The sequence below is a fragment of the Betta splendens genome, chromosome 4 (assembly GCF_900634795.4).
Source record: "Betta splendens chromosome 4, fBetSpl5.4, whole genome shotgun sequence".
Taxonomy (NCBI): Eukaryota; Metazoa; Chordata; class Actinopteri; order Anabantiformes; family Osphronemidae; genus Betta; species Betta splendens.
Genome location: NC_040884.2, coordinates 27,135,514 through 27,160,007, shown reverse-complemented (window position 1 = coordinate 27,160,007; position 24,494 = coordinate 27,135,514). Strand labels below are relative to the sequence as shown.

The 24,494-nt window shown below is 50.2% G+C and overlaps 1 protein-coding gene across 2 annotated transcripts; it reads right to left on the bottom strand.

Moving 5' to 3' along the window:
• Positions 1–658: 658 nt before the first annotated feature.
• On the bottom strand, positions 659–23,127 carry plpp3 (phospholipid phosphatase 3). 2 transcript variants are annotated; one of them, XM_029147426.3, is made up of 7 exons: positions 22,532–23,127; positions 12,140–12,294; positions 9,693–9,785; positions 9,426–9,613; positions 9,286–9,343; positions 6,518–6,694; positions 659–2,803 (listed from the first exon to the last, which is right to left on the bottom strand). In XM_029147426.3, exons 1-7 carry the CDS (start codon positions 22,668–22,670, stop codon positions 2,675–2,677), a joined length of 939 nt encoding a protein of 312 aa, XP_029003259.1. In that variant the 5' UTR covers positions 22,671–23,127; the 3' UTR covers positions 659–2,674. The 2 variants fall into 2 exon arrangements, with proteins under 2 accessions (XP_029003259.1, XP_029003258.1); XM_029147425.3 differs by lacking the exon at positions 12,140–12,294 and adding an exon at positions 11,612–11,769 and having other exon boundaries at positions 22,532–23,121.
• Between the last annotated feature and the right edge of the window lie 1,367 nt (positions 23,128–24,494).

The window sequence follows — 24,494 nt, the reverse complement described above, 5'->3', positions numbered from 1 at the left end:
TGAGGAAAACACTACAGAAACATCTGCTTAAGTGTAGATTTGTGTGGATTATGTTAATGGCCGGTGTGTGAATATGCAGTTGTGTGAGCTGTGTGATTACAGTGTTTTGGATCAAACAGCGTCGTTTTAAAAAGGGCGATAAACACTTGGGACGGCAGCAAGCGTCATTCAGGCTTTTCGTCTTTGGCCCCAAACGCGCTGCGGTGGAGAAAATTGCACTTCTTGTTTAGGTCAGAATCACAAACTGTGAAGGCAGTTGTGCTCGTTCGTTGGCGAAAGAAGCGCTAGGAGTTTTCTGCAGCCAAAGAGTGAAATCACTCAAATCTGAGTTTGGGTCGTTCCGTCTGTTTTTTGGTGTGTTGGTTCTAACATCATGGTGAAGCCTCTGCAAAAAAACACACGCATTGTGTGGCTTCTGAGTTGAAGTGGAGGAACTTCAACCTCTCCTGTGAAGTCTGTGAAGTCAGGACAACAGGAAGAGATTAGTGCAGGGCTCAAGTGAACTTTGTGGTGCTGTGTGTGTGTGTGTGTGTGTGTTTGGGAGGGGGGGGGGGGGGTTAGCAGAGGTTGCCAGCTGTCGGTCTCCACCCAGGGTGCAGCACCCCCATGGGTTTGTGTGATGGACGCACGGATCAAGATAGTCAGGACCGACCCAAGCTGTGTTCATAATAGGCTTTTTATTTAAAAGCACATGTATTAGAGCTAAGTACATTTAGCAGGAAAAAAAAGGCTTCACTACTATTTCATTTGTACAAAAAACAATACAAAAATACTAATATTGAATTTTAATACAGTTGTGGGTCTATGTTTTGTTTTTAATTGCATATTACAAACATGACTGTTACAATCTATAATAGTTTAGTTATCTAGATACAAAGAAATTTGTCAATCTATGCTTTTGAAGCAGCATTTTGTAAAGAACACAGGTCTGTAAATCATAGTGGATATTTCTAAACACGTTAAACAAATATCTTAACTTTAGTGATGTATACATTATTTATATATTTATAAAAAAAAGAGAGTGAAACGGCTTTGTGAAATGAAAGGATGGACGGTGAGAAAGATGTGCAACATGGCGGAGTGTGTTGTTGGAGGAGGATTTCTGAGTAGGCTGTAAAATAAAAGGACTTGTGTCTGGTTCAGTACATCTTGTGATTATACAAAACAGGCTATGAACACACAGGGTTAAAGCAGAGGATACAAATAATAAATCCACAGTTTTTTTTAGAACGTTCACCTGCTCTCCTGCTCTCTGACACACACACACACACACACACACACACACACACACACACACACACACACACACACGCAAACTTAGCACAGTTTATCAAGAAGGGGCACATAGGTTCACACACTCAACATGTACATATACAAACACAAGCAAGCGCACCCACACACACACACACACACACACACACACACACACACACACACACACACACACACACACACACACACACATTGCCATTGAGTGATTAGGTGGGTGTCGGGCCCCTCCCTGCCAGCAGAACGGGCCCAGACCGTCCCACAGTAATGTGCCAGCTTAGCTGTAGTTCGTCGACCTCTTTCCACAATGACAACCCCGTCTTTTGACTCCGCCCACCCGTCGCGCTTCCTGCTCTGGAAGACAAGCGGGTGGCCCCACATCAGAGAGCGGCATGGCACAGCCACGCCCCCTACACAGGTGCCAGGAGGCTGCGAGATCTACCTCCTCCTTCCTTTACTACATAGAACTCTTACAAAATGCAACATCCCGAGTTTGGGCTGCACTGACGGTCCACCAGTAAAAGCTTCATATGCTGGAAGCCCAGAGACAGATGTGCTGCGATATGAGAACGGAGGGCTTCACTTTCACTCGTAGGACTGAACGGAAATGTGTGTACAGGCCCAAAAGGTCAGCAGGTCGTCTGTTCCGAACAGCCTGCCAGAGTTAGGCTTGTTAAAGTCATGCTAGGCTAACATTGTCCTGCCTGAGTTGGATCTCTGCGGTTCCAGGCTCGGTCGGCTTCTTCTCGGGGTGAACATTTCTGTCTCGTGGACGCCAGCATCATGAAGTTTTTAGTGATTAGACGTCTCAGGCAGCAAGTGGTAATAATGGACAACAAACTTAAAAACAGTGCTATATGTTATATCTTTCTATACTGTTAATATTTCTATGCTATTAGTTATGCAGAAATATCCTTCCCATAGCTAAGGAAGCTGTTGTCCTACGCTGCTCCAAGGCCACAGAGTTCAGAGAGGAGCATCGCTCTCTCCGTAGGCAGGTGATTTGTAATTGGTTTCATTTCACGTCTTCATTTTCTTCACAAGTGTTTCCACCAACGTGGCAACACCTCCATCAAACCTCCACGCCCTCACCTCTGCCTGTCAAGTCGTCATGTTGTCCTTTCACGTCCTCTCATGTTTGTGCTCAAAGCAATGGGCTCAAATGTTGATAAGTAGTTAACATAATAGTAAATGTTAGGTCGGGATAATGGAGTGGACTCTGCTGTGCAAATCTCAAATCTGACACCCTAGTCCACAAAGTGCCGCGCTGGGCACCAGCAAAGGGGAGAAGGATGCTATTTAAGAAGCAGCTACAGTCTCTCGTCGCTACATTCTACTGTCCGATGGGAGTTGAGCGGCGCCGCGGACGGCTCCCGGGTCGCAGGAAGGACGCGCGGCCACTTCTTCACACCATGTTGTGGTGGTTGTTCCTCTCGATGATGTCGGAGGAGGACAGCAGCTCCTTCTTGATGGGAGAGGGCGGGGGGGTGGCCGGCTTCACCCGGGCCTTGAACAGGTCCGACACGTAGAAAACCTGGCGGGCGCAGAAAGAGATGGGGGTGAATAAAGCAACCAAGAGGACGTGTGTGCATCTGCTTCATAGCTCTCGCTGGCCTAATTTGCATATTTGATAAGCTGCAAACCAAACCTGTTGGTTGGAACATGCAAAACCATGTCAGCCACAGGCACAGAGGGAGCTGACTTAAACCGATATATGGCTTAAAGCAACTGGAAACAGTGTGAGGCCGTGGCAGGTCCAAACAGCGCCGATCGCGGTTCTGTGCCTGCAGGGGAGCCGTGAACTGCCGGGAAGCTCGTATGACCTTCTAATGACGCCACTGAGTAATGCGACTGGAGGAAGTGATCTTAGCACGGCTCATGCTAACACGACAATCAAGCCCAGCGAGCCCTGGTTAATCTTCTATCAGCAGATGCCAGAGGTGAATTCCCCGCTGCATCAGCGCTGAGGTCAGTGACTGGCAGGGCGACTTGAACAAAGAAAAGGCCTGAGAAGAATCCTGACATCCTTATGACATCATAGGTGAAACAGGAAAAATGGGCGGGAGACAGGAAGTGGGAGCATGGAAACTAGTGTCCACTGTACGGGTGGACGATCGTTTCCACTCGCAGGGGTCTGGGGCCACTGGTGAAGCCGTGGACCAGCCCACTGACACACACAGACCGACATGCAGTAATTGGCAGGGACGCAGAGCAGCTTTTCCTCTCACGCTGCCAGCCGAGAAGCAGAAGGGGGGGGGGGGTCTGTCAGAGTAGCTGCCATTCAACAACAGCAAACTGTGAACAACAACTTATTGTGAATCAGCTCTGGGATCGGAGAACAAACACGGTGTCCTCAGTCTGAAGAGTTCTTATTTCGTCTATTAATCTGTGCTTCAGTCTGGCTTGAACCATAAAGACGCCGTTCACTGATGACCTTCTACTGCCGCATTACGTCAGGCGTGGACAGCTGCTTCCACGCTTTCAAACGCCTCCTTTGTTCGTACGGACAAATTAGATTGTGCTTATCCTCCAACACATCACAGAGCGTATATTATGGAGGGTATATTTTGGGCGCTGGAGAGGGATGTGATGTGGAGCCACTGATTGGCATCCAATGACAGCGGGCGCTGGTGCCACGTCACCCGGAGCCTCGCTAGGTCGGAAGGCTTATCACCACTTCACCGCTTCCTGTGCGTGTTGCACTCACAGTTTCCAGGCCTATTGTGTTCAGAGATGCTGATTCAGCAAAAAAAAAAGAGCGAAGGCTCGCGTGTATACATAAATACGCGTCTGTGTGAGCTTTTTCTGTGTCCTTAACTTCTCTAAAAGACCTGCTGCTGATTCTGCGTGACAGGAAGTGTGAATCTCTAGCATCTTCAGATCCTCAGCGATAGAGGTGTTGCTTGCGAGGTCTCACTCAATATATTTTTGCTTGAGAAGACAGTGTGCGCTTCCTGTTTGCTGACCACACACACAGCATTAAGCGTTTGAAGACCCTTGCTTGTGCGGCGCGCGCTCTCGAGGGCGACGAACCTCGAAAACAACAACAAGAGAAAGTGGCCCCAGCTGCGTCCTGCAGGACCGGGTCCCGTTGACCTCGGTTGCAACATGCGCCGAAAACTAGGTCACTGTGTCTGCGAGGAAGTGCCCGCTAGGACGACGGACCACTTCCTGTTCACGTTCGCTGGTGCTTTTGATCAAATCCCACACGTAAACCAGAGCCTGACTCAAAACAGGCCTTCATTTGCATCATCGTCACGACGCCTCAGACACCCTCTATCCTCAGATGTGAGGACACACAAAGGGGCTTTGGAGCAACAACGCGGTTGCAACACAGGCTGCGAACCACAGTCGAGCGTGTCACTATACATAAGTGTCCGTACTTGCCCTGGGCTCGCATTGTTCATTTACTGGCACCCTGGGGGATCAGTGGGATTAAAGAGGGAGACCTAGAATAGCACACTCAATAAAGTCAAGTAACAACACACTCTGCAGACAATTACTGGTCTGTATCTGGAACGGAAGAAGCTTTTCCACAAGGCCGCGCTACTCACCGTGGGACATGTTGGACCATTGTTCAAACTGTGCTCTTGAGACAGACTAATCCACTAATTCCTCCAGTCTGCTGCGTCTCTAGTCAAGTCGGGCCCATTGTGTCTGGTGACGGCTCTGTTCACGCATGTAAGCAACCTGGGGCTGGATCGAAGGACCACATTACCCACACTGCCACGGGGCTCTTAACCTGCCCTAAAGCATTTCTGGAGACTGATTGGCCGCGTGTAAAGCTCTCTCTGGAATACAGACTTTCCTCTGCTGAAAACCTTCACGTTAAGTTGTACCAGTTCGTTCTGAGGGGCCTTCAAAGACAAACCAGAGACGTCCGCGTAAACAGCAATCACAGTACATCAAAAGCACATGCAGCGGATCCAAGCAGAGACTGAACGGGCTCCGAACATGTGGCGAAAAATGCTCACTCTGTCACGATATCAAAGTGTGAACTCATGGTTTATTCTAACGTTTCAAGCCTAAATCCCAGAGTCATTTTTTAAACTGGGATCTGAAGACGTTCACACTTTGATTTAGTGCTTTCCACTGGCAAAGGGCACCCAGGCTTTCTACCTCCTCCACTCATCCCCTGTCAGGTCCTTTCTTCTCGGCAGCTTGTTGAGAGGCTCAAACGGCTTAAGTGCTCGCAGATGTGCGCTTCTACCGAGTATTGGCAAATCAGAGAGGGCGTCGAGGGTTGTAAAACCAACTCCGCTGCCTTGATTGTTTCGAATGCTGCGTTTGGAGCCGTCGCTGTGACGGCGGCGGCCGATTAAACCTGGGCTCCAACGTGCAGACTCTCTCTCTCTCTCTTTCGCACTCTCTCTTTCTCTCTCTCTCTCTCTTTCTCACTCTCTCTCTCTCTCTCTCTCTCTCCTCACAGATGTGTACGTCTAAATGTCGCAGCTCGTTCCTCGAGGAACAGAGCTTTTAGAACGTTGTTCTCTGGAGGCTACGCCCGTAAGAGCTCAGGGAGTTCCAGGATATTGTTACCCGTTGATTTCTACTCATGACTCATTTTGCATCCTTGGTTAATCCTGGCACCGAAGGCTTTGTCTGGGTGGTGCTACCAAGTTTTAAACAGTTTACTCTAATGCTTTCTGTCGTCATCGGCTGGATCACGTACAAAGGCAAGGTGTCCGAGGAGTGTCTGCCTTCCCATAGATTTTCCAAAGGCAGCAGAGTTTTAAAAAAAATTAACAGCATCATTCCCATTTTAACGACTAATCCCCTCAGTCTCCTACTCACTCTCTCAACTTTCCTCTCAACCCAAATTCAATTTTCCTTGGCTCCATCGAGCTTAGTGTAATGTTGAGGGTTACGAAAATCTGCTGGCAGCTCCTGTGATGATATGTCACAAAAACACTGAAGGTTGCAGAGTGTGCCTACACACACACACACACACACACACACACACACACACACACACACACACACACACACACACACACACACACACACACACACACACACTCACTCTCCTGAACCAAAGCCTGACTCAATGTGCAATGTGTTCTTCATTACAGGGAATCAGATTCTCCTCACTTCGCCGCCTGCCCTTTTTACTCCTTCCATCGAAGGCAGGGAGGAGGAGAGTGTAAAAACAGAGCAACGTGGGGGCAAACTCTATGTGAAGGTGAGTCCATGTGCAGGACCCCTGCCGGTCAGTCAGGAAAAGCCCATCTGTGTGTCATGCACTCACTATGCAGTAGGCCACCAGGGCTCCCTGTACGAAGCCCGCCAGCACGTCGGTCGGGTGGTGCTTGTGGTCGGAGACGCGCGACAGGCCGGTGTAGAAGGCCATCATCAGCAAGGTGAACTGGAGCAGCGGGCGGAGGAGACGGGCACCACGCCACGTGAACCTGGATTGTAGGTAGAACTGGAAAGAGAGAGAACATGTAAACATGAAGATCCTGACCAGCTTAGATAGAGGTCCTCCCAGTAATAAACCTGAACCTGAACCCTCACACACACCAGTACCAGTAAGTGTTGTATCGGCATTTAACCCTGCACCTGCAGTGTGTGTGTGTGTGTGTGTGTGTGTGTGTGTGTGTGTGTGTGTGTGTGTGTGTGTGTGTGTATTTATAGTGTCTGAATCAAAGTGGTCAAGCTTGCCAGACTCTAAGAGGAACACACTCTTGACTGCCTGAGAGCCGGACATGACTGATGCACAGTTTAACATCCCAGCTGTAAAAACAGCATGACCGCAGACACACACACACATACACACGCACGCACGCACACACACACACACACACACACACACACACACACACACACACACACACACACACACGTATCTACAGACGCTGCCACACACGTTCCAACACTTTGTTGTGACGAACCCTCTGCCCTCCTTTCACGTAAACAGAAGACCAGGCGGATGTATCCCCTGCTAAGCACACAGTCAGCCAGCGCTCTCTGGGTCACGATAAAGCCTGAGGGGCACCAAAACAGGAACAACCAGCTCCAAGGTCACTGTTAGTCACTGGCACAAGTATAAATATACTGACTCTTTTTTGAGTCATTGCAAAGAGGAGAAATCAGCTGGAACTGCTCACACATCCTGTGTTTCTGCCCCGTTGGTATCTATGACTTCCCATCACTCACACCCAAAGGTCCACCCAGCCCCAACCTCCAGACTTTTAATCAGCTAAGCTAACAATACCTACAGACAGCCGCAGCCCCCTCCGTCCACTGCAGCCCCATAGGTATGGACATAACACTCCTTCAAACTTCCTCCACGACACTTTATCATTGTTCTTGTCCTTAAGGAATCGGAGGAAGCGGGCCCTCCCATCCCTTCCCTTCCGGGCCTGTTCTCTCCTCCCTGACTGGGATGTTTAGACTTCAGGCTTCCTCTGCAGTCGTTCTCAGGTAGCGGGCTAAAGGCTACTGATAAGAGCTTTTGTCTGGTACAACAGCCCACAGCCGTGAACACACCTCCCACTTGTAAATAAGATTTAATGGGCGAATTAAAAAGATGAATTTAGTCAAAAACAGGGAGCTGCCGATCGCATCGACCCCTTCCAGCTCAAGGCCAGTGGCTAAACCCAAATAACCTGATGTCCTGATGAGCACAATTGATGATAAGCAGTTGAAGGATTAAAAAACAAGTGCCTTTCTGAGACAAATTATTTTCCCAACCCTTCAATGTTTATTAGAGATATTTGTGCAAAGGAACAATAACGCAGAGCGGCACAAAGTCCGGCGGTTTCTGGAGGAATCCGGCTCAATCTACTGCAAACTCTCCCCACCGCTCAGTCAGGTCGCAGTTTGCGTTCAATTAAACAAAATGCACACAAACACAAGCGAGTGGGAGAGGATGAAACCGACCACGCTGAGCGACAGCGCTGGCGGCGAGCGCTCGTGCCGAACGCGAGCAGGATGCGCCGCTGGCGCGGGTGCGTGCGAAGGCCGAGCCGGAGGCGAGGAGCCCGCTCTCTGCGGCCGCGGCGTCGCTCCAGAGCGTGCCGTGCGTGCGGTCTGTGCCCGTTATTCGTCAGCCGTATCTGAGAGCTGCGACGCAGCTCTAACCACAGAGGAAATGAAGTGTCAGTGTGCTGCTGACGGGAGGCAGGACGAGGCGACGCACGCTGACTGAAACCTGGGGGCGCTAGACACAAACCGTGCGGTGCGGCTGGTTGTGCTTTTCTAATGGGAATCTCTCCACCGGGGCCTGTGTTTTGTTCTCATTTTGCTCCCGTCCCTCCCCATGTTCGCACCAGCCTCCTCTGGCCTTATTCCTCGGCTCGCCGCAGCTGGAACATTGCTCTCAGACTTGTGTGCTGCTCTGTGGTCTGGAGGCAGCGTATCTCCATCCCCACTCTGCTTTTTCCCTTACTTTTAATTCATGTCTTTCCCCTGGTCTGAGGGTTACCCAGAGGCTGGGAAATACCCGGTGGAAGCGCTCCCCGCATGACAATGCCCTGTGATATACAAAAACTGGAGCTGTCAGCTCAGTGTGTGAAGCGGGACCACCTTGTGAGCCCGGATCCAGTGCAGCCAGCAAAGGTAGGGCGGAACCTGTGGTGTGTAAATAGAGGAAGAGGGAGAGGAGGTGATCAGGAGATGTGTGTGTGTGTGTAATTAGACAGTCTGAAGCATGAAATGCCTCTAGGGTGTCAACCCCCACTAACATTAACAGGAGGTGGAAGTAAAGGGAGGCATGGAGGGAGATAGAAGAACAGGACGTTCATACACATCTGTTCTGAAGAACAGGTGTAGTCCATCCGTTTGTCTCTCTGAGGAGTCGCAGAACAAACCTCTTCACAAACCGAGCGAGGAGCAAAGGGACAGAAGAGGAAGGCAATGAGACTGCGCTTGTTTATTCTTTGGGCAGTGAATCCCCAAATTAGAGCCCAGCCTTGTTTCCATGACTCAACATCCAATGTGTAAACCATTGTTTGTGTGGCTTCCAGCGTGTGTGCGCTTGCGTGGATGATTGTGGGGGTGGGAGGGCGTACTCACAGCCAGGTACAGCATGGCGTACATCGAAAAGGATGCGTGTCCCGAGAAGAAGGATTTCCTGCGGAGAGAAGAGTTATCTTCAGTGTGGCTTATTAACTAAGGGGTTTTCTTCAGCCCGTGCTGCTTCCGCCCCCACAGACCTGGCCTCCTGAACACTGCTGTCGTCACCGGTGCAGGTGTAGTTGGTGATGTATCCCAGCGAACAGTTGATGGCGGCGAAGTCTGGCCGGCACACGTCGATGAAGTGGGGCCTCATGCGACCCACCGACACCTTGGCGATGTCCGTGAACGACTGGCTGACGGCACAACCGAAGAGGAACACGCCCATCTGCAACATCAAGCAGCAGACACGGTATGAAGGCCTCGTCCCATGGTGCTGACTGTTCCTGACTCGTCGGGGAGCTGACCTGTTTGTAGAGAGCGGCGACGTAGGGGTTTCCCACAAAGGACTTGGTTCCCTCGTGCAGCTGGTGAATCCTGAAGCATTCTCCAATCGCGATCTAGAGAATAAGAGTTATTCAGTCGATCAAACAGCTTTGCCTTGGGATGCTGCTGAATCCTACAGACAAGCATGCAGTAGACGAATGTTTGAGTGTGTATCATGCAGCGGATCTAGATGGAAGCAGGAGGGTTTGAGTAAAAGCCAGACAGGGGTGAGCTTCACACAGACAGACACACACAGGGAGCATGGCCTGTCTTTCCCTCAGGCAGTGGTGGATGGGAGGTTACAGGGACAGGGAATGGTTCGCTCTGTGAAATGATTTGAGTGATGGGGGGGGGCATGAAAAGTTATTTTAGACTGATGTATCAGTGTGCATTAAACGGCTTAAATTGGTTAACGCTGATTCCTGTGAGGTGGTCTGAAGCACTGATGGGCCCCATGGAAGGACCTCGTCCAGGCTGAAGGGGGGCTCGCGCCGAGGGGCAAGGGGACGCCAATCATATCTCTACCGCCCGGGGGCATCGGAGCAGCTGCTTCTCCGCCACTAACCGCATCTCGCTTTCCTTCCTCGGTCCCGCACAAGGCTTCACTATTCAGTCAACCTCTCTCCGAGTCTCTCAGGAAAATATTGACCTGCCTATCTGTGCTCGCCGCTGTCAATCAGGCGCTAGGCGGGTTCACGGCGTCCGTATTGTCCGGCTCGATAAACACGCTTGTCCTGTGTGTTGGGTGGTCAGCTGGCCGGCTCCCAGCCAGGACAAACAGTTCTAGTGGCGTATTAGTTTGTCTCCGCGCTATTGTTAATGAGCTACTTTGATCTCGGCTAGAGATTAGAACCACTGGAGGGTGATAGAGGCTGGAGATGTTTATTTGGCTAGTCTGCATTTGCTTGGTCTCCTTCAGTAAGTGGCTGGATGGCCTGACTGTGGACATGACCTGCCTCAGATACTACAGGCTCGGAGCAGACAGTTCAACGGGTGACTGGTGGGTTTATGTGCCATGCTTGGTCTATCTCACTAGATCTTACTAGCTTACTGCTGGAATTTCCAATGCTTAATGATGACCAAGCAATAGCAGTGAATGTATACGTCTTCATATATGTGTGTGTGTGCTTGACACGGTTGGCCGCGCATGTGTGCGATTTGAAGGAATGGTGTCGGCATGGCGGCAGACGCCACTAATGGAACACAGCTGTCTGAGACACGCCAGCTTTGCCCACACGTGAACATGCGAAGAGACTAACACGAGCACAGCCTCCAGCCTCTTAGAAACACAGGAGGTGAGCTGTGTGTGTGTGGTGATGCCCTAGACCGACTTATTAGTGGGCTGCGCCGCAAAACGTCTGAGGGCTGTAAAGATCATCTAGCTGGACCACGTGGCACTAATTGACGCACACATAAGGGCCACATGTCGTTATAGCGGGTCCCTCTAATCCGCTGGCACATGACTGGAGCGACTCCGTCTAACGCTAACGCTGGCGCTAGGTGCAGGCACGCAGGCCCCCGAGATACAACCAGGGCGCATGAAAATGGACGGGGGGCTCGTAAAACACTTTGGTGTTCGGCACGCATGCGTCAGCACGCAGACACGCAAACACGCACGTTCTAACGCGGCCTGGGAGGAGGTCTCGCTGCCACGGGGCTCGTTTAGTGCACTCATAAAAAACAGGAAATTACAAATGGATTGGATGACTCAGGATAGATATGGAAGTATAAGTGTGATCAGGCGCTAGGATGGAGGGGAAGACATTAAAAAGCACATTTAGAGCAAGAGACTGGACTTTAGAAAACACTGCATGATGAATCACTCAAACTCTTCGTGGGCTACTGGACTCGTCTGCTCTGGAACAGGTGTGAGCAAGGGGAGGTGTGAAGGTGGACTTACAGAGACGATTGCGATAAGAATGCCCACACCACAGAGCACGGCGTCACTAATGGTGTCTCCCTCTTTTCGGGGGTAGCGGATGGACTCGTCCGAACAGTAAAACCCGCGCTGGTACGGCTTTATGGTGCTAGTCTCAATGATCAGGAAAGGCAGGCTAGCTAGAAAACACACAGAAAGGGGGCGAGAGAGAGAGAGAGAGGCGGACAGGGAGAGGGGGAGAAGAAGAAAAGCAACAGGTCAGTGACACGGACATAAACAGGAGAAGGCACAAGGAGCATGCCGGCAGCGGGGGGGGGGGGGGGGGGGGGGGGACAAGGGAGACGTGGGTGAGGCATGAGGACGTCATGTGTTTGGTGGAGCAAAGGTGTGACACGTCTAAAACTCACTGGATTGTATTGTATACATGTTCTAAGATCCCTAGATCTACGTCATCAGGCCTTCAGTGCCAACTCCATGCGCCTCCGTGCCTCTTCCCCCGCCTCCTCCCCCAGCGCTCCCCCGCAGCTGAGCGCTCTTTGTGTGACTTACGGACACCACCGGCAGTGTCAGCCCCACAGAGATGAGCACCGAGGTGCGGACGGTGCTTCTCTTGTAGGGGTAGTTCAGGCTGTCGTCACTGCAGTAGAAGCCCCTCTGGTACGGACGAATAGAGGAGTGGTGCAAAGCCAGAATGGGTAGCATAGCTACACACACACACACACACACACACACACACACACACACACACACACACACACACACACACACACATGAATGGATGTATGAACCAACACACACACACACACATGAATGGATGTATGAACCAACACACACATAGAGCTAACTTACCTGCAGACTGAGAAAAATAATACACATTTCAATTCACATTACCATACAACAAAGTTCACAGGTGTGTGTGAGCCTCAAACAGTGTGAGTTCAGCTAACAGTGTGACAGCAGGCTCTCTCCACTAACAACACCATACAGGGCGTCGTATGGCGTGACACATTCAGGGTCACGTGTGTGTTCATGAGGCTCGATTTCTAAACTGGAGCCGGCGCTTTCTGCTTCTCCACGAGGGATTTAAAAACGTGTGAATTCCAGAGGAAAACAAAGCGCAGCCCACCCAACTCTGGAAACATTTCCTCGCATGACAAGACGTTCGGAGTGTGCACACGCTAATATGGTGGTTCATAAATAAGGGGGAGACGCCCCCCCACACACACATATACATTGGGCTTCAGTCTGCACAGACAGGATTCCTGCATGCGGTTCGGTTCGTGTGGTTAACTCACATCACAGGGATTCTTGACATGAGAGTCAACGTCTGAGATCTCCTCCTAATGTTCCTAATGTGGCTGAGAACCGCGGCGGCCGTCCTCCCCGGCGGTGGGAGGAGGGGGTTCCTTTAAAAACACACCACTCACCAGTCCTTAACAACCTCCTAACGCACATTTGTCAAACATGAACTCACAGTCGTCAGGCTCCTGACCACCTAATGTACTCTCTCTTTCTGCACAGTGGTTGAGACAGTAGTAAAGAGTTGAGACAAATTGCATTTGCTGAGGATGATCGGAATCATTCGATCGAACCTTCCGCTGCTCGGGGTTGTTTTGTGCCGTTGAACCCACTCGGCCTTTTTCCTGGCACACTCCGCCGCTCCTCATGTGAGCGCGGTAAACGCTTTAAAACCAGGATAAAGCCGCCGGTGGAAAGGGATGTGAGCGCTTTTCTGCTGGTTCCATGCATTCGCTCCCTTCTCACCAGCGAAGGGCGGCGTTCGGAAGGGCCAGTGCCGCAGGCACCTGCACAAACAGGGGGCCGAGCCAAGAGCCTGACAGGCCGCTCAGGAGGAGGCTCGGCCGGGACACAACAGGGACGCTCGGCGCTGGCTGGAAATGCTCACACAGAAATTTCGAGGGAAACCCAGACGCGCTGGTCAACACCACTTCAGACGAGGGAATTTGGGCGCAGACATGTGAGGTGGACTTGTTTTTAACTTAATGCCACACTTGGTCTTGTGCCAGTCTCGGTTTTCTCTACATTCTCCCCTCCACGGCCTTCCCTCGCTCCCCCATTCCTCCACTCGAGTCCACTTGTGCGAAGGGAATTCATATGCTAATAAGGAGAAGTGAAAGGAGGTCACGGACTGAGCCGACATGGGAAACGCACACACGCATACACACATGCGAGCAGGCGTTTAGGGACTCCACCAATGAGAGGACACCATGGGAAATTCAAAAGTTGACCAGCTGAATGACTGAAAAGGCAAAGCGACAATTACTGAAAGGTCCTCTGTCCGAGCTCTGCCCAGCCTGACGATGCCAAGCTGCTGTCCCCCCCATCTACAGCCTGGTATGTGGGCATTCTCCTCATACCGCTGTCAGTCCATGTGCCCTCCCACTGCCCATCTGAGCCTCCAACGGCAGCCTGAAGAAATATGATCGCTTTAATAGCAACGGGAGAAAGACGGCGTGACCTCCACAGAGGCTGCTGACCCAGAATGGAGGAGCAGGAGAATGGGGAGTGTCAGCAGAGGGACGGATGAAAACCAAAATGAGAGCCAAAGAAAGGGGAAGGCCGGGCTGCCGGCAGAAGCCTGTGATGTGATAGTGCATTAAAAACAACTATTTTACGAGCTCTGTCATGAGGTCAGTGACATGCGGATTCACGAACCCTCTCTTTTACTGCTTCCTACCCTGCCTCCATCACCCGCACGAAGGCCTTATTACCCTCTGTTGGTGTGAGAAGCTGTGTGTTCTGCACTTTTAGAGGTAATGAGCTGATTTCCTACAGCGCAAACAGACGACTCAGAATAACCGGGGTCTAGAACCCTCAAAGGTGAGGAGGAGAACATTCCTGCTGCAAGTGGGTGGTTGGGCGAGTTTGGGAACACTTCTATTTGTTATCAGATCCTGTCATGCACTTTTCTCTTTCTAAAGACTACTTCCCCCGGGTCAGATAGGGAGAAGCAGAGCGAGGCCTCGCTCCGGCTGGTTTATGTGCGGAGGTCACGGCAGGGCCTTCGTGTGCGAGTTTCTTTCCGCTCACATGTTCGCGCTCCGCTGCCTGCTAGAAATCTCATGTGTTTGCGTACAGTGTGCGCGCTCTTGCTTGTGCACACACACACACACACACACACGCACATACAGTATATATAGCTTGCTTTGTAGGTGCTCGTGTTTGTTTGTGTGGCAGCGATTACTCGGCCAGCGCCCGTTTGATTGGCTTTGGAGTTAAATTTGGCAGAGCCAGTTAGCGGTTAGATTAGCAGGAATAACTGGGCGCTGAGTTGGCAGCGTGCGGCCTCTGATCGCTCTGCCGACAGCGCGCCGGTTTCCTGACGTACCCAACGTTGGCAAATGACAGAATGTCTGAAGTCTCCACACCTTCACTTGGTTCTCGCTCACCTGTGGGGGAAGATTTTCCTTGAACTTCAAAGTTAGGATTCAATGCCAAGCTCCTCATCCGTGTAGGATAAGGATCACCAGCGTCCTATTATTCCCCTTTATCTTAAGACAGCTTTATTTGCCAGAACAGGAAACAATAGCTATTCTTACGCCGGCCAAAGCTCGAAGGTTAATTCACCTTGACACGGGCCGACTTCCCACACAGAGCAGCACCTGTGTGCGTCTGCCAGTGCTCCTCGCTCTCACGACTCTCGCCGCCCCATTGATATTTTAATGGGCTTTCGCAGCTTTGAGGGGCAGAGCCCGAGCGATATCGCAATCACAGCCAGCCGGCGGGGCAGCAGCGAGAGTGAGAGGTGAATGGGAGGCGGAGCGGGGCAGAGGAAGAGGCATTGTGGTCTGGTCTAATGAAGGATTTCCTCCTCCTGTCCCTCCAGCACAACCATGAGACCCGTCCCACAGAGGAGGGAGACGCAGGGGGAGAACAATTCAGAGGGAGGCTGGAGGGCGGAGGCTGACCGGTTCCATAGGCTGGACACTCAATCAATCAAACGTTCTTGGCTTCTCGTTGTCGATGCTCAGCGCAGACATGAGCGTCTGAATTTATTGAGAGCTTTGACTTAACTGAGAGTCAGTGGTTTCAAGGTGTTCCTAAATATTTTTCTGTGATAGGTTTTGCCTCCTTGGTGCGTTCACGTGCTCTTATCATGGTAGAGCACAGATCCATTACACTTGTTTGTCTTGTTCAGGTCAGTCCCATTATACTCAGGACTGTCTGACATACTTCTATCACTCAGATAGATTTTCACACCCTGTAACATAAGCTGCATTGCCATTAAAACAAAACCCACAGGTCCAGCTGGCTCATGTTTCTATGGCGATATATTGTCCAAATAGTGTGTGACAATCAATGAACTGTAACACAGAAACAGGGATGGCTTATCTTTTAGTTTCACCTTCAGTCTTAATAAACACTGCACATCTTTATAGAAGGTGAGCACCTTCAACCACCTTCAACATAATTGCTGCCGTGACCTTTGGGGGTTTTACATACTGGCGAGCAGATGCTTTAAATGTTATGAACTTTGTCACACACGGCCCACAGTTAACTTTATCTCAGGGTCACTGAAGCCACCAGCAGGAGTATGCGTGGCCTTTAGGGCATTTGGAAATAAACGGCTAGGTTCGCTGAGGTTTAGGACAGAGTCTGGAAGTAGCCACGGGGCTGAGGGGTCAAATGGGAGCGATGGGACACAGCTCTGTATTTGTACACAGGGTCAGGGCACCAAAGTCACCGCAGCACTTCCGACTGTATCTGTGGGCGTGCGCCTCTGTGGCTGTGTGGGATGTCTGTGGTTCCACTCCAGCAAAGCCCTCCTCAAACATTGTTAAGTTGTTGACCGCAAAAGAATTCTCTCATAATCCAAATAAATAAACTTGGCTCCATGAAAACCACCCAGGCTTTATGCATAATCACTGTTTGGGAAAAATACGTTGTGAAAGACATGCACGGACACACACTGATGCAGATGTTTGGCTCCAGACATGCGCTTTGTTTGGACAAGCTGCTGATGTGTCTCACACGCACGCACAAACACGCACACACACACACACACACACACACACACACACACACACACACACACACACACACACACACACACACACACACACACACACACACATGGGAGTGGCTGAGGTCAGCAGAGTGGCGCACAGAGTGAATCCCTGTCCTTTTTCCTCCCGCTCGGTGGGACCGGGGGGCCGCTGGCTCAGACATGTGCTTACTCAGAGAGATTTTATTCACAGGAATAAATGGCCTTTCCACGCAGGCCTCTGTGGGGACATTCTCCTCCTGGACACCTGTGAGGGCAGCCTCTGCGTGCTGCTGCTGCTGATGGATGGATGCTGTGGGACAGCATCAGCTGAGACCCAGGATGTTTAACATGTGTGGTTAAAAAGCCTCATCGGTACAATCTCAGCGCTCGGTTCCATGGAACTGGAAAGGGGAGCATGGAGGAAGAGGTGCAGGGAAATGTGAGCCAGGCCGCGCTCTGTGACGGGCCGGTCGGGTGGCTGGCTGGGCGTTTCTCTCCCGGTGCCATAATGGCGCTGTTCTCCCCTGAGACGAGGGCCGTGGCGCATCAGAAACTCGACGCCTCCGTCCAGATAAAGCTCTCTTAAACTTCACTCACTCCCTTTCCCATTGTCCCGCCTCCCCTCATCTTCCATTAATATCCTCTGAGCCTCAGCTGCGCACACACCCATTTATCTAAAGACAATAGGTGTTAAACTGGAGCTGCGGTGCGAATGGTCCCCGTGTTGCCTTGCAGCGTTGCAGAGCGCTTCTTCATACGGGCCTCTCCACTGTGTGTAAACAGGCTAGAGCTCAGTGGCTGCAGCACAGATAAGGCCCGCGCCAATAAAGATGCTCAGCTGATTGCTACACAGCGCTGCCCACAGCTGAGCAGATAAGCCCCACAGTGCTCAATTCAGCCATAACACGGCTCCCGCCATGAACCGCTGGCTGATAATCAAGTCATCTCGAGTGACCGGTCTCCTCTCGAGCTCATCCACCCCCCCCCCCCCCCCCCCCCCCATTCCATCCTCCTTCTGTCTGCCATCAGGCTATTGGTCCTCGTTAGCGAAACAAAGAGCGCCGAGATGCATCAAAAGGGGGCATTGTTCTCTGTGAAAATGTGAAGACCCCCCTCCCTCCTCCACCTCCCCTCACCCCCCATTGCTGGATGCGCACAGCATGTCCACACACACAAACACTGGGAGCGGTAGCGGCCAATGTAGTAAGAGAAAGTGACAGACAGAGGAGCCTGTGTAACAGCAGGGAGGAGGCCCAGGCAGGGACAACGTGGTGCAACGATGAGGCCCAGCTCTCGGCCCGGTGGCTGCCATCAAACGCTCCCTCCGCTCCGCTTTGTGCTCGGTGGCCACGCAGAAATCCACAGGATATTCAATTTACAACACTTCAAGAAAACTGCAACACACTTAACAAAGGCTGATGGCAGAGCCCTGCCCAGTAATCTGGGTGATGATTTAAATAAGCAGTTGAGGGTGTTTACCTAGGAGGGATATAATCACAGGCCAGAGAGTACAGAGAGACGGCACAAACACAGGCTTTACTACACTAGCGCTGTCAAAGTGTAAACAGTGAGCTGATGCTCGTGTGTCGCCCGTTGTTTTATTGTGCAATTTAATTGTTTGTCAGGAAGGAGACTGTGAACAAAAGATGACGTTGAGTTCGTCTGCTTTCGGTACCAGACACAGTTGCATCAATCAATTTGATGCCTCTGGCTTGCCACAGTGGACAAATATAAACACACACACGCACACACACACACACACACACACACACACACACACACACACACACACACACACATACACACACACACACTTCAGGCCCTTCTAATGATATCTTTGGCTGCTCTCTCTCCCCCATAAACCCCACAGGACACAGGACACACATGCACACGCTCGCACCCACACACCTCTAATCACAGCCCTCTGCAGACGCAAACCCCAGGGGTTTGTCATTTAACTCCGGCACCAGCAGAAACCAACCGTATGTCACAATGACGGGCAAAAGAAATGTCATGCACACAAGTCTGGCCACAATACCACGACTGCGCTTCATCATAACACATATGAAAATATTTGCGTGCAAAAACACACTCCTAAAATTACACGGACTCTTGGAGAAGTCTGGTCCCGAACGTCCACTGGGTTTTTAGCTTATTTCATAAAACAATGTCGCCGTTGTGCTGGAGGATGCTCTCCTTCTACGCAGCCCTCACCTCGCCTCGTCCTGCAGCCACAACATAAACACACATCATGGACCGACGGATAACGCGGATAAGCGCGCGGCCCCGGGGCCTCTGTCCCGCTCCCCACTGCAGTTCCCAGTATCTCTGTGAGGAGGACGAGCTGATTGCTGTGAACCATCCGTACGTCGACCGCTGTCAGCGCTGGGTCTTGTGTGATGATAACCATTGTCTGCTAAGTGTCTGCATGGGGCCCTTGGCCGTGTGAGAGCAGGAAATGTCAGACAAACACGACCGCAGACGCTCGTCCCACATACGTCTATTGTCTCCCTGACCTTTGACCCTATCTGCCAAAAAGAAGAACACATTGACAAGTAGCATCAACAGTGGGATTCAACCGCAAAGAAAACACAAACAATGCAATCCATCTTCTCTGAAATAACTTAAGTACCCACAATAACACATACACTTAACCATCATGACTTTATTCTGTTGACGTTTTTTTCAATACATTGATGCAAAATCAGTAAAGAGGAGGGAGGCTGAGAAGGACCAGGAAGGAAATGAAGGGAAGAAAGAATGGAAATGGGCTTCAGGGTTGAAAAAATGCACAGGATTTCATTCATAACCACACCTTCCTCCGACCGACGCTACCTTTCCGTTTCCCACCCTTTCCTGAGCTCCACTATAAACACACACACACTCCTTGCCCCCTGGTTCACTCACTTTCAAAACCGTGCCAGATGTCACATTGGAGACTTTTGGCCACGCTGCTGCAGCCAGATGAAGAATTTGAGAAATTCTGGAAAATATTTGTAGAGCGGCTCAGGTCTGAAGTGGTAGAGGTTAAACCTCTCCAGCTTTAATGAGTGGCTGCTGTAATGTTAGAGCGGCTAATGGAGAAGCTGGAGGGAGATAGAGACATTTAGGGTTAATGCTCGTGGTTATGAAGTTCATTAACCCGGTCTGGAAGGTTAAACTGCTTCCTCCATATGACTTGCGAAAAATTATGTCACTGAACATATTGGTGGGGGAAAACTTTTTAGTCACCTCAGACAAATTCACATATACTGTATGTGGTTGGTCACTATAGCTACATGGTGTATACCTCACACTGCTTTTAAAATAAACCCTAAAGACTGGAAGTGAGTGAAGTTGGCCCTGGGCAATGCACGTTTAAAGTCAGGATGAGGGCCGCTTCCAAACCCACGCAGACGGTATACACACAAGCAAGCACACAATGCATAATCCACTTTGCATTGTGTAAAATCTAATCTGGGTTTAGGCAAAGGCTACTTTTAGAGGTACGGTTTCCTGAGAGCTCGAGAGCCTCTTCACAACGTGTTTTCACAATAAACATGCGTTTTAAGCCCGATGATAGCAGCCAATCAGACAGCGCATAGCTGCGTACGCCATCACATGTGAAGCGGAGGAAAAGGAATTCCACAGTCTGCGGCGGAGTGTGTGTATTTATAGTGAGCGTATAGTGTTTGCGTGCGTGCGCTTCTTATAGAGCGGCTAAATCAACTCCGCTGTTCAGTAAGAGCGGAACCTGAGCCAGAGTGAAACCGGCAGATGAGGCCTGTGCTCAGCTGCCAAACGTGTAACTGTAACTCAGCAGCTGAGTAGGTGACGCGCATGTGTGTGTGTGTGTGTGTGTGTGTGTGTGTGTGTGTGTGTGTGTGTGTGTGCGTTTGTGTGTGTGTGCGTGCATGCAGGTGTGTGTGTGTGTGTGTGTGTGTGTGTGCGTGCATGCAGGTGTGTGTGTGTGTGTGTGTGTGTGTGTGTGTGTGTGTGCGCGTTCATGCGTGCGTGCGTGCGTGCATGTGTGTGTGTGTGGGTGATTACAGATGGCCTCAGATGGCCTTTATGCAAACACAATCATTAGCCGTGCCTGAGGGTGTGTGACCATGGGGCAACATATAGAAAAGCTGTTCAGCATGTGTGTGTGTGTGTGTGTGTATGCGTTTGAGATACCAGCTGGAAGATTAAACTAATTAAAGTTAATATAATATGTGTGCATTAGCTGTCTGTGCCGTGTGCATTACCTCTTTAATAAACACACACGGAACAAAGCCCATTCGACATCATGCATTCTTCTTCTCCACACACCCGCATTCCTCATTCAGGACCCCCTGATAACCCCCCCCTCCTCCTCCTGGTCTTTCTCCTTCCCTCCTTTAAACTCCCCTTCTCCCGCCAGCCATTAAATCCCCCAGACCCACCAATGTAGGCCAGCCAATACTCACTCTGCAGCCAGATTGTATTTAGCATGACAAAGGACACTCTCTATGACCATTTGTGTTTGTGTGTATGAGTGTGTTTACATGCATTATGTGTGTGCGTGCATGTGTGTGTGTGTGTGTGTGTGTGTGTTTGAGTACAGTGCGTGTGTTCCGAGGTGGTAAAGAAAACACTGATCCGAGTTGAGTTATTTAAGAGTCACAAAGTTGCTTATTACACATTTATTCCACATGCCAAAGCTGCTCTGCATTCATACGGGTAAAGATGAAACGCTAGACCAGCTGGGAACCGGGTGCCTGTCACGCACATCTGCTTCTTCACTACTCAAACGCAGTGTGGATTTAATCTTGGACCATTTGCACGATCCATGCTAGAACCTGGCTCCTGTGTGGCGGTGATGCATATGTCACGTCCACTGATGAGGCCTGGGTGTCAGAGCCGTCGCTGCGGCTCCACCTGCTCCTCTGACGCCCGCTCCTCCATCTCCACCTCTAGAGTGCATTCCCCAGCCACCATCACATGCTTAAGCAATTATTCCACGCATTCCCCTGGACACAGAGGGAGAAAGGGGGCTCGAGAGCAGAGCGAGAGAAAGCAATTGGAAGTGATCGGGGGCAGCGGGCCAGGGATTTGCAGGGCTCCGGGACAGAATGTGTGGAAGTTAAGCACGACTCCCAAAGTCTTTTCTAAAGGAGAGGAAGAAGGGCCGCTGAGCCGGTGACTGGAAGGACCGGGCTACGGAGACAGCAGCCAAAAACAAACCCGCTATGGAGGCAACACACACATAAACCCTGCACCCTGAATCTGGAAGCGATGCGTCCAGAATAACAAGTCAACTAACAAAAAAAAGCGGTGCGACACCAGCTGCCACTGGAGCGAATCAGAGCAGTCGAGACCGACGGCGGCGTCAACGAGCGTATCGGTCAATACCTTAATTATAGCGCGTTGATTTTTATGTCATTCAAGTTGCGTGACTGACTATGTGAGAGGAGACGGAGCAACGGTGGATGAAGGCAGCAACATCATACAACCCAACGTTTCTGACTCAGACATCTGATGCCCAGTGATGCTTTATACGATACTTTAAAACTTCCATTATCTTCATTCTCTCGTTCAAAATGTCTTTCGGGCACATTGATGAATATGCAAGCAGATGTTTTGTGCCGGCTTTGATAACGAGGGCCAAATCTCAACGTGTCAACACGAAACGCTGGCCACCAAGCGAAAGCCCGACATGCTCCGCGCTCGCGCGGCGTGGACGGCGCGTTGGAGCCCCACGATAAGGGGGTGCTGCAGATTCAGTTGTCTTGCGGGCACTGATACCGGGCATTGCTTTTTGAAAACGCGACGGCTGCCAGTTGATGCAAAGCGCGGGTCCCGTCGAGGCGCCCGCTCCGCTTCTAGTAGAAACCCAGCGCGCGCACTTTCGCACTTTCCCCCACGTTGCTCTCAGCTGACGCGGGACGGGACGGGACGGGTGTTTCGCTGATGTGCGTGAATAAACTTACCGAGCAGAAGGCAGCACACGTCGAGCGCTATCAGCAGCTTCTTCTTGCCGTTGCTGCCGTTGCCGTTGTTGTTTAACGTGGAGGTTCCCCCGTTCCTTGTCTCTTGGGCCATCGCTTTCTCATACATGTAGTTTTGCATTGGAGAACTCCTCGTTCCACCTCACAATCCCGCCGCACTCGCTGCGTGAAGAAGCGCTGTCAGTCCTTAAAGCGGTTGTCACGCAGTCGTGCGGAAAACTCCGCACCTCGGATGGCTCGTAAAGTTCGTTCGCTTTTAATAATACGGCTAAAACTTAAATGGGAGCTGTGTGGAGGAAAGACCGGCGCCGCGGAGTCCGGGAAGAAACGTCGCCTGCGCTCGATATGAATGGAAACCCCGCTCCCTTTAATCGCTCTCGCTTCAAAGACTTGAAGTGAGTGAGAATTGCTGAGCGCATCGACGGCCGCCTGTGTTATATCAATCGTCCGTCTCCTCCTCCCCCTGCTCTCTCCAGTCCCCCAACAGCTCAAGACTCAGCCCTCTTTCCTTCGCAGGCGGTGGGTCGTCACCTCTGTGCACGAGAAACGCGCTCGAAACCCAACGTTCGCGCCGCGCGCTGCGGGACACAGCGCCCTGACGCGAGACGCGACGGGACGGGCGCGCAGCAGCGACAAGCGGTGCGCCCTTTCTGGAGACATGTGCACTTTCTGTCTGTGCATCCTGGAAATAAGCAAATCACTTCAATTAGACGATGTAACAACACACTGTCCCAATTTGTAAAGAAATACTCGATAATACATTTTTAGAATGACATAAATTTGCTTTTGTTATCTGTAGTGTAAACAACGATATGATTTTTTGACAATACGCCTTCATGTACCGCTCACAAATAATACGTAAAAAAAGTTTCTAAATCATGGCACATGTAACTGGTTAACTCAATCATTAACGCAGACAGAATAAATTAAATAATTGTTCTAGTTTTTTTCAGATAAGTGTGTAATAAATGGCAAATCATTAAATTTTTTGTTTCAGCTTTTATAACAGTCCCTTCAACACGAAGTTCAAGTTCTCAAGCCCAACGGAGTCGAAATGTTTGTGAACACGTTGAGCCTGCACTGCCATCTAGTGGTAAAACTCAGACAACTCATCTGTTGCTGTTCAAGATAATGAAAGATAAATACAGTAACTCAATACTGACACCTTTTTGAGCCATAACAAAAAAAGACGACCTTCGATAGGTCGAAACAGCACTGAAATGGCCACCAATAAAACATTGTTGTCATAAAATTAAATCATCTGATGTGAATGTACAATAAAGACTTTTTTAAAAATATTTCTCTTAATTTTCTATGTATTTTGTGTTAAAATTGAATTTAAGATCTAACATTACACGGTTTTAAATTTTCATCAATGAAACATTGTGACATGTTCAAATGCATCTAAACTAGTTGAATTGATTGATTTAAATAACAGCATTTATTATTATCATCATTATTAGTGAAGAAATAGTTCCACTATTTGACCTTACATTAGTAACCACATCCAATAAAACTTCTTCTGATAGTTTTAATAGCTTTTTCAATATCCAATGTGTTTGGGGAAATTTTGGCTCTGGCACAGTGTTTAGCAAAAACCAAGTGACGACGACGCTTTATTGCATATCACATATGACTAGGCAAATGCATTGTATGTTATCACAGGAAGTAGAGGAATAGTGATTACACCTGGATGTCACAAAGGGGGGAACTGCAACCAGTTTTCTGAGGAGGAATGGGGAAAAAAACTTGAGTGACTACAACAAAACTGCAGCTCGACTTTATTGCCAAAAGCACTGCAAGGCTCCAACACGAGGCTTCTATACTAAGACTGACCCAAGACCACAAAAACTGACGCCAAAACCCTATTAAGCCTATTAATAAATCACAGCAATATGCTTTGTAGGGTGTTGTGGCACTTGTTAGGCCTGGAGTAGTGGAGTAG

Coding starts and splice junctions, on each gene's coding strand:
- plpp3 (XM_029147425.3), bottom strand. CDS start 22,670: ATGCAAAACTACATGTATGAGAAAGCGATGGCCCAAGAGACAAGGAAC. Junction 9,344..9,425: donor AGCAGTGTTCAGGAGGCCAG/GTCTGTGGGGGC, acceptor TTCTCTCCGCAG/GAAATCCTTCTTCTCGGGAC. Junction 2,804..6,517: donor CCCTGGTGGCCTACTGCATA/GTGAGTGCATGA, acceptor TGCGCCCGCCAG/GTTTTCTACGTGTCGGACCT.